The 10,886-nt window shown below is 36.7% G+C and overlaps 1 protein-coding gene across 1 annotated transcript in view; it reads left to right on the forward strand.

Annotated features, from left to right (window-relative positions):
• Positions 1-2,946, forward strand: part of LOC103517544 (E3 ubiquitin-protein ligase RNF38) — a 9,470-nt gene extending 6,524 nt beyond the window's left edge. Inside the window, exons 4-6 of the mRNA XM_026829596.1 lie at positions 1,565-1,698; positions 2,063-2,236; positions 2,697-2,946. Coding sequence (XP_026685397.1) covers positions 1,565-1,698; positions 2,063-2,236; positions 2,697-2,907 — 519 coding nt within the window. The 3' untranslated portion in view covers positions 2,908-2,946. The remainder of the gene's footprint in view (positions 1-1,564; positions 1,699-2,062; positions 2,237-2,696) is intronic.
• Positions 2,947-10,886: the final 7,940 nt, after the last annotated feature.

Below are 10,886 nucleotides of genomic sequence, written 5' to 3' on the forward strand. Positions count from 1 at the left end.
ATTTTTTTTTGAACTATAAACGTAAGCGAATTTTTTCATGTCAATGAGGGAGACAGTTTGGAGAGGTTTCTTTCTTTCTTTTTTTATTATTATTATTTTATAGATTATATATTTTTATTTATAAACACACAAACAAGCTTGAAATACGAACCGGTTCCGGTTTGGCGAGTAGGCTAACGATACTTTTTTTTTTTTTTTTAAGAGGTTTGACAGAGGGAACTGTAACTGCTATGGTCTTATCGTCCCGAAATCGAAGAGAGAAGGAAGACAGGATAGGAGAAAGCCAGCCGTTCCGAGAACGAATATTATCCCATCAGGATAAAATCCGCCCCGGGCGGGAATCGAACCCGCGGCCTAGCGCTTACAAGGCAGACGCACTCACTACCAACTAAGCTAACTAGGCTGGCTGTTATAGCCTTTATTTTCGAGTCCATACAATCATAAGAACGGCACACACTGCCCATTTATCCGGGAACAAACAATGGTCCTAAGGAGAGATGAGTTTGAAATTCTAAATATGTACCTACAGCCGTAATTGACATTTTTCTTGGAGTCAGCCGTCTTAAGGGCCATGTTGTCTTGGATTTTATGGTAGGCTCTTGACGGAGGAAATGGATTATTATTATTACTTGAAAATATTCTTACATATTCTTGAGAGATGTGGTGACGATACACACACATAGACAGTGACCTTTTAGTGTCTACCGCGGCTGTTCTACTACCTAACTTCTTCTGGGCTTTCAATATAGCAACGAGTAGGTATCCATGATAAACTAAGTCTAATAAAAAACATCTAAGCCAGCCTAGTTAGCTTAGTTGGTAGTGCGTCTGCCTTGTAAGCGCTAGGCCGCGGGTTCGATTCCCGCCCGGGGTGGATTTTTATCCTGCTGGGATAATGTTCGTTTTCGGAACGGCTGGCTTTCTCCTATCCTGTCTTCCTTCTCTCTTCGATTTCGGGACGATAAGTCTAGCAGTCACAGTTCCCTCTGTCAAACCTCTTTAAAAAAAAACTTGATATTTGCATTCGCTTAAAAAAGTACAGTTACTCCCTCTGTCAAACCTCTCCAAAGAAAGAAAGAAAAAAATAATAATAATAAAATATCTAATATATAAAAATAAATATTTGTGTGTTTGTTCGAACTTTATGCTTGGCCAAGGCCAAACCGCTCATCCGATTGCTATGAAACTTTGTCAACTTATTGCTTGCACTCCCGTGAAGGTTATAGGCTATTTTCCGGTTCGTTAAAAAAATAATAAATAAACTATCTAATATATAAAAATGAATATTTGTGTGTTTGTTCGAACTTTATGCCTGGCCAAACCGCTCATCCGATTGCTATGAAACTTTGTCAACTTATTGCTTGCACTCCCGTGAAGGTTATAGGCTATTTTCCGGTTCGTTTTTGTTAAACTATACGCCGAGCGAGACCACATGGATGAGTGACATGAACGGCCATGCCCTAAGGATTTACTAGCAGAAATCCGCGGATTTTGGCCAGTATTCTATAAATATTTTTATTTCAACTGTAATTTTCATTCATTTTTTTTTCTTTCCCCCCGTCAGGCCCGAGCTCCCACCATAGAAATAACGCGGGTGCGTCACCATCCAGTTCCTAACCGGAGTCGAAATTCTTTACGCAGATGGCGAGGTCAAACCCTCGCGCCTAGCAACACGTATCCCGGTCTATTCCATCTATTGTAAGTAATGTTTTTGTAATTGTAATTTATTGGCTTTTTATTTTTAATGAACAATTTACTGGCTTTCTCCTATCCTGTCTTCCTTCTCTCTTCGAAGACAGATGAAAAAAATAGAAATGGAAACAATAGATGAAAGTTAATTTGAACAACCTACTAAGTGGTCGGAATTGTAACAGTATACTGGAAAAGACTGATAATGCTGAAGAGTTGTTTGATTAATTGATCAAAGTTTTTGGTAATATCAGTAATATGTGATGAAATATCATCAAAATAAAAACGGAACATGAGGGTAATTCTTGGATCACATGTGAACTAAGAGAACAAATTAAACTTAAAAAAATAATAATAATTTTCGTGTTCGCAGAGCTATGTTCTCAAGTGCCCCCTTGTCCCCCTACAGTCAAGCTGAGCTGGGCAGTCCAGACTCTACCGAGACCGTGGAGAATTACGAGGCCCTATTGAGCCTCGCTGAGCGGCTAGGCGAAGCCAAACCCCGGGGCCTTAACCGCTATGAAATCGAGTCCATACCTTCCTTCAAGTAAGTAATCTCGGTTTAAAAATTAAGGTTATATTCAGGGTGTATGTATGGCCCCCAAAATTGTCTCTTCTGTAAATTTTATTGTGATACCTACTTTTTATTGTATTCTAAATGTTCAGGTAGGTACCAAATAAAGAAAGTAGGTACCTAGGTTTTTTATGGGAAAAAAAAGATGTTTGTTAGAGAGAACTGTAACTGCTGAAAGTGCTGAGGTCTTATCGTCCCCAAAGCGAAAAGAGAACGAAGTCAGGACTCAGGTGTTTCGAGGACGAACCTTCAAGGCTGCTTAGGTGCTCTTTTCTCCAAAGTAAGTTTTACAGGTCACTAAACCATTAGTCTAATCTTTCGTAGATTCGTTCCTATAAGCTTAACCGTAGGGGCAGTTGCCCCTGCACCTAAGCCTCATAGAGTGGGCTTTTTGTGTATGAGTCAAATCTTAATCTCTCTTCCATTATCCCAGATTCAACGCTAGCAAACATCAAAGCGACCAAACCTCGTGCGTGGTGTGCATGTGTGACTTCGAGACGTCGCAAGTTCTACGCGGTCTACCGTGCTCTCACGAATTCCACGCCAAGTGTGTGGACAAGTGGCTCAAAGTAAGTACAACTAGTGTCCGTGTCGTAGCATGTCTCTTTCGTCGTATGTCGGGTGTTTCTGTCTCGGTGGTGTAGGGCGGTGCTTGCCTGGTGAACAGGAGAGTGCGGGTTCAATCCTAGCCAATAGTCTTAAATTAAAATCCTAGCCAATAGTCCTAAACTAAAATGTACGCGGCACACAAGGGATCAGGAAGAGACCGCCTGAACATAATAATCAATCCTAGCCGAGGTAATAATAATAATAATAATAATAGTGCTTATTTATACTGCTCGTATAGGACTGTAAAGAGTGTAAAGTCCCTTTACTCCAGCAGTAGGCTACTACTATTATTGTGGTCAAATTCTCAAATTATATTGAGGATAAAATTCCATACCTCGAATGGTGTTTTGACCTCTGACCCCTTTTGACACAAATTGGGAAGCATTTCTTCCCGAAGTTTTATACATCCTTTTTTTTCTATGGATGAAATAATTTAAGCTTTTTGTCACCAACAAGAGAAATTAGTATTTTCACGGATTTCGATTTTTTCGAAAGTAAAATACGGCTATTTCTACTATTGCCACTCGGCGAAAGCTAAAACGGCTAAAACAACAACAACTACTTTCTAACTTTCTATTAAATAATGTTTTCCTCCCTTTGTTACTTTCTATTACCCTAACAAGAAATTCACATCTGATGCTATTTCCAAAGAGGATTTTCGGTTTTCCTATATTTTTTTTTTTTTTTAAAGATGAGTGTTCCACCGCCGTTTTTATTTCGTAGCAATGAAACAATGCTACATTAGACGCATATTTCATTCCCATTTTCATTTATTTGATCATTTGACCACTTAATAATAGGGCTCTAAGGGTTTGTATAAAAGCTTAACCCCACTTTTATTGCTGTTTGCCCCTATACCCAAGCCTCAGAGTGAGCTTTTTGTGTACGTTCTCTTAGGGTTAGGTGGTAGAGAACGCCTTCGGCGCGGCGTAAACCTTGCCTAGCGAAAGTGGTTACATTGCTCTCAAGAGTCCATTATTATATTATCATTATGTTGCTTGGCGAGAATGGGGCTCAACCACTTTTTTTTTTCTTCGCTGATAAAGGAAGTTCGAAACACGCTGATCTCAATAGAAATGCTTAAAATTTCATTTGAGGCTTCCTAACATGAGAAATCTTCGTTTGAAATTTTCGAATTTTGAAACGCACAAAATTTTCGCGGGCTTGTACTCATTTAAACCTCTACTCTCTTCTACATTTTGTCTGTACTCATTTAAACTTCTACTCTCTTCTACATTTTGTCTGTACTCATTTAAACTTCTACTCTCTTCTACATTTTGTCTGTACTCATTTAAACTTCTACTCTCTTCTACATTTTGTCTGTGCTCATTTAAACTTCTACTCTCTTCTACATTCTGTCTCTACTCATTTAAACTTCTACTCTCTTCTACATTTTGTCTGTACTCATTTAAACTTCTACTCTCTTCTACATTTTGTTTGTACTCATTTAAACTTCTACATAACTTACAAATGCATCACGTAGGTACTGCAAAACAGCTAATGAAAAATGAAAAAATTACGTTCTACTTCTCCTTCAGAACTATGACAATCGATTCTTCAGATATCGATTCTTCGATACATCGAAACTTAGTTTTACCTCGAAACACCAAGGATTTCTTTCTTTCTTACCTAGGTCAAATACATTCCCTGCTTCCTCTAGAGTTTAGGGTTCTTGTGAGGAAAAAAAGCATACAAATTCCTAAAGAATGCTAAGGATTTTGCAAGTGACTATCTTGAATTGTAATGTTCGCAATGTCAGTTTTGCTTCCATGTCATTTTAAATAAGGAAGTACAGTCGTATTTTACTGTTGAAAAAAATGCCTGAAATAATGGTGTTTAACCCGGGTTAACCTGTGAGCCTGCTCAAAGATTGTTAAGGTAGAAACACACTACTATCACGTCACGTCACGTGAGGTCATGGGGAGTCGGAAAGATGTAGTTCAAAGTTTTCTCATAATATTGTAGGTATTTTCGTTCAGGACAGCCATACTAGCATCACGTTCGTTACATCACGCCCGTGACGTGTGATAGTAGTGTGGCATATTATGGGAAAACTTTGAACTACATTTTTCTGACTCCACATGACTTCACGTGACGTGATCGTAGTGTTTCTAACTTTAGACTGTAGTCTTCAAACATTCTCAGAGGGCAACAGGACCGGGACTAAAACGTTTACCGAGAATTGACGATCTAAATATTTCCGTCTGTCGCGCTGCGCGCAGATAACGCACCTTGATACTACATTTACGCACCAGGGATCTACATACAAGCCTATTTGGAATGTAAGCTTAACACAGCGGACCTCATTTATATCACCGGCGAACGTTCACACCGCCTAAACTTCCTTTCCACACAGGTGACAAGCAAAATTACAAAATGATAGCTATAGCACGTACATAAGTTTCCTACTCGTACACAACACAGCCCATCCTGAGGCTTAGATGTAGGGGGAAACAGTCCTAAAGGTCGGGTGAAGCTTATACGAATTTGATCTTGGTTCCTAGCGGACCACTGAAGATAAGCTACGTTGGACGTGGTTGGTATCCGGACGAGTGACCGTCTGGGCAACCGTGTGCTAGCTTTCCCGGCCTACCTCAGGCTGAGTGAGATTACTGTTAAAGACTAACTACCTCACATGAAAAAAAAAAAAAAAAAAAAAACAAAACATTTAAACTTCCACTCTCTTCTACATTATTTCTGTACTCACTTAAACTTCTATATTTTGGAGTTCTACAGACAGAAGTTTTCTCATCTCTCATTTCAAATAATAATTCATTCTAAGTCGTCGTAACATTCGGGTCCCCATTTAGATGCTGGGTCAACACGAGAACACCAGAAAGTAACCCGTTGAAATATTTGCAATCGAAAAACGAGTACAAAATTCCCTTTGGATTCGCCCACTTTCCTCTTTATTCTTTCCTCTTTGGAAGACTGTCAGAGTAATGCAGTTTTGTAATTGGGTCCCATTTTTAGCTAAATCTCCTTTCAGGATGAGCTATTAATTTCTTGATTTATTTTTCTTCCGTTTTTGTTTTAAGTTTGTACGACTCTTCTACATTTTGTCTGTACTCATTTAAACTTCCACTCTCTTCTACATTTTGTCCTGTACTCATTTAAACTTCTACTCTCTTCTACATTTTGTCCTGTACTCATTTAAACTTCTACCCTCTTCTACATTTTGTCCTGTACTCATTTAAACTTCTACTGTCTTCTACATTTTGTCTGTACTCATTTAAACTTCTACTCTCTTCTACATTTTGTCTGTACTCATTTAAACTTCTACTCTCTTCTACATTTCGTCTGTACTCATTCTAACTTCTACTCTCTTCTACTCCTTGTCTGTGCTCATTTAAACTTCTACTCTCTTCTACATTTTGTCCTGTACTCATTTAAACTTCTACTCTCTTCTACATTTTGTCCTGTACTCATTTAAACTTCTACTCTCTTCTACATTTTGTCTGTACTCATTTAAACTTCTACTCTCTTCTACTCCTTGAGTTTCTCAGATTCTCCGTAAGATGGCGCCACAAGTCGCGTGTCCAACTCAAGGTAAAAGCCCCCTTTTACGCCTCTCCAACACCAAAGATACTTTTCAACCAACCAGAGAAGGGCGTTTTCCCCACCTTTGAAAATATCCTGGCCTGATTGGTTAGGAAATATTGGGTTGGTTGGGTGTAAACAGGTCTTTGCAGGTGAATTTATCAAAACTTTTCGCTACAATAAAATAGTACAAGAAAACTTCTGTCTGTAGTCTGTACCCATCTACTCCTTGTCTGTACTCATTTAAACTTCTCTCTTCTACATTTTGTCTGTACTCATTTAAACTTCTACTCTCTTCTACATTTTGTCCTGTACTCATTTAAACTTCTACTCTCTTCTCCTGGCCTGATTGGTTAAGAAATATTGGGTTGGTTGGGTGTAAACAGGTCTTTGCAGGTGAATTTATCAAAACTGCTCGCTACAATAAAATAGTACAAGAAAACTTCTGTCTGTACCCATCTACTCCTTGTCTGTACTCATTTAAACTTCTACTCTCTTCTACATTTTGTCTGTACTCATTTAAACTTTTACTCTCTTCTACATTTTGTCTGTACTCATTTAAACTTCTACTCTCTTCTACATTTTGTCTGTACTCATTTAAACTTCCTCTCTCTTCTACATTTTGTCTGTACTCACTTAAACTTCTTAATTTTGTACTCATTTAAACTTCTACTCTCTTCTGCTCTTTGTCTGTACTCATTTAAACTTCCACTCTCTTCTACATTTTGTCTGTACTCATTTAAACTTCTTCTATATTTTGGAGTTCTACAGACAGAAGTTTTCTCATCTCTCATTTCAAATAATAATTCATTCTAAGTCGTCGTAACATTCGGGTCTCAGTTAGTTCTCATGGAATATTTTTTATTATTATTATTTTAAATTATTAATTTTAAATATTAATAATGTTTATTTTTTAATTTAAATAAATCAAATAATGTAACCTTGTTCTTTTGTCTATTTATACATATGCCTATTTAACTTTATACTTATTATTATTTTTGTGTACGGTGTATTGTGTACCCTATGTTTGTAATAGTGGAAAATCCTAAAGGCCGGGAGTACCATCTGAGTTTAACACTTTCTTCAAGCTTAAACTGTTGAATATGAAGCAATCTGATTGGTCCATTTTAATCTTTTTATTGGATTTTTCACAACTTTTTACGTAGGAATCGACCTTTTTATTAATAATATTTTCCCAATTGCAACTCCTCCATTGTTTGAAACGAAAATTAAACTCAGCTTGTGGTCTCGACCTGTGTGAGTTTGAAATAACAATAATGTCTCCCCTCTAGATTTAAGTAGCTTTGTAACACTTCCTCAATAATTTGTCATTATGTGTGACACCAATCGCATGGATTTTCTTATAATGTGACCTCAAATGTATCCAGAACTCAATTGTATCCATATCCATTTTTTCCATCGTCTGTGACGCCAAAGAAATGTAAGATTTTTTTTTTTCTTCTTTTGTGGTTGAAGTCAACGGCCGATTTCCTTGAAGTTTGACGAAAAGAAAAACAGTTCAAAGAAGGTGGATAGAGAGATGCTTTTTTACCAATAAAAACGTCCCTAAGCTTACTAAAAATAGTAAAAAAAGGTCTATAGAGAAAGGGTGAGATGAACAGATATCTATGCGTTTGGTGTGACACATTACCTAAATTTAAGTTACTGAATTTGAAATCAAGTTGAAGCCAAACCCTTCATGCCCTTATGCTGAAATCTTACTGTCCTTTTTTACATAAAAATTCCTTCCTAATAGGGCCTCACTTTGAGGTCATTACATTAATCTTAACAGGTCAAATATTCCCTCTATTAATGACAAGAAGAGGTGGACCTCACTGTCTGTCTAATAGCATGCCCTTCTTTTTCTTAACATGTCCTTTCCCTAATCAATGTTTTTTTGTCGAATGACCAAAAAAACAATTGGAAGTTTGTCCAGAATCAAAATTTCCCACTAACTTGCACGAATGTTCTATTGTTATTTTTTTTTTATACTTATTTTATTTCCTAAATTGTGTCTTCTTATTTTTATTTTCAGTTTGAAATTTTCAATAACTTAGATAGGTACCTAGGTGTGAGAATAGGCCATTTTGACGCCAAAGAAATGTAAGATTTTTTTTCTTCTTTTGTGGTTGAAGTCAACGGCCGATTTCCTTGAAGTTTAACGAACAGTTCAAAGAAGATGGATAGAAAGATGCTTTTTTTACCAATAAAAAGGTCTCTAAGCTAACTAAAAATAGTAAAAAAAAGGTCTATAGAGAAAGGGTGAGATGAATAGATATCTATGCGTTTGGTGTGACACATTACTTAACTTTAAGTTACTGAATTTGAAATCAAGTTGAAGCCAACCCTTCATGCCCTTATGCTGAAATCTTACTGTCCTTTTTTACATAAAAATTCCTTCCTAATAGGGCCTCACTTTGAGGTCATTACATTAATCTTAACAGGTCAAATATTCCCTCTATTAATGACAAGAAGAGGTGGACCTCACTGTCTGTCTAATAGCATGCCCTTCTTTTTCTTAACATGTCCTTTCCCCTAATCAATGTTTTTTTGTCGAATGACCAAAAAAACAATTGGAAGTTTGTCCAGAATCAAAATTTCCCACAAACTTGCACGAATGTTCTATTGTTATTTTTTTTATACTTATTTCATTTCCTAAATTGTGTCTTCTTATTTTTATTTTCAGTTTGAAATTTTCAATAACTTAGATAGGTACCTAGGTGTGAGAATAGGCCATTCAATGGTTGTTTTTCTGAATAATATCACTTCATTCACTTGTAATGGCGTAAAATTTTCACCAACTGCTACGCCATTTTATTTCCTTGTCAAATGAAGTTAGTGAGAAATATGAGTTTCTTTTTTTACAAAATATAACTACCTATTCTGGATTAGGTAAAAATGATCATTTATCTTACTCTGTGGTTTCTTTATAAGCAATATTACGTGCTTGCACCGTAAGAATAAAAAGCCAACTTGTGTGAAACAAGTTGGCTTTTTATTATATTTTCCGAAGCCTTTTTGTGAGCGTGAATTTAGCTTTAAAAAGAGGATTTTCTTTTTCCTATTATTAATCACATTATTCGATATACTTTTGAGTGCGTTTGCCTTTACTATTGATAGTGTTTGTAATATTTCCCTTAGTTTTACCTCGAAACACCAAGGATTTCTTTCTTTCTTACCTAGGTCAAATACATTCCCTGCATCCTCTAGAGTTTAGGGTTCTTGTGAGGAAAAAAAGCATACAAATTCCTAAAGAATGCTAAGGATTTTGTAAGGATTCCTAAGGATTTTGCAAGTGACTATCTTGAATTGTAATGTTCGCAATGTCAGTTTTGCTTCCATGTCATTTTAAATAAGGAAGTACAGTCGTATTTTACTGTTGAAAAAAATGCCTGAAATAATGGTGTTTTGACCTCTGACCCCTTTTGACACAAATTGGGAAGCATTTCTTCCCGAAGTTTTATACATCCTTTTTTTTCTATGGATGAAATAATTTAAGCTTTTTGTCACCAACAAGAGAAATTAGTATTTTCACGGATTTCGATTTTTTCGAAAGTAAAATACGGCTATTTCTACTATTGCCACTCGGCGAAAGCTAAAACGGCTAAAACAACAACAACTACTTTCTAACTTTCTATTAAATAATGTTTTCCTCCCTTTGTTACTTTCTATTACCCTAACAAGAAATTCACATCTGATGCTATTTCCAAAGAGGATTTTCGGTTTTCCTATATTTTTTTTTTTTTTTAAAGATGAGTGTTCCACCGCCGTTTTTATTTCGTAGCAATGAAACAATGCTACATTAGACGCATGTGGCCTGTGTCGTAGCATGCCCATCCCGTAGTATGCCTCTCATCAGATGGGCGGGAAGAGACACAATACTTCCCATTTAGGTGCTGGGTCAACACGAGAACACCAGAAAGTAACCCGTTGAAATATTTGCAATCGAAAAACGAGTGCAAATTTCCCTTTGGGTTCGCCCTGTATTCTTTCCTCTTTGGAAGACTGTCAGAGTAATGCAGTTTTGTAGTAGGGTCCCATTTTTAGCTAAATCTCCTTTCAGGATGAGCTATTAATTTCTTGATTTATTTTTCTTCCGTTTTTGTTTTAAGTTTGTACGGTGTTTTGTTATTGTTTTTTTGATGTACAAACCGTTAGTGCATATGTAGGAGAGAGACCACCAAGAAAGAGAGAAAAGGGTAGAGAAGGTATTGTAGAAGAGGAAGGAAAGATTTAAAAGAGAAAAAAAAAGAGGTTTGACAGAGCAAAGTTAATCTGCTAAGGTTCTATCGTCCGGAAAGCCAAGGGAAAAGAAAGGCAGGATAGGAGAAAGCCAGCCGTTCCGAGAACGAACCTTATCTGTTTAGGAGGAAGACGAGAAAGATTGGCCTATGCACTAATGGATAAGTTGCTGGCTCCGAACAGTATGATATGGTGTAGATTTTCTTATGATGGACTTGTATTTTCGCCAAAA

This window comes from Diaphorina citri, unplaced genomic scaffold (genome assembly GCF_000475195.1).
Source record: "Diaphorina citri unplaced genomic scaffold, Diaci psyllid genome assembly version 1.1 scaffold1882, whole genome shotgun sequence".
NCBI classification, from domain to species: domain Eukaryota; kingdom Metazoa; phylum Arthropoda; class Insecta; order Hemiptera; family Psyllidae; genus Diaphorina; species Diaphorina citri.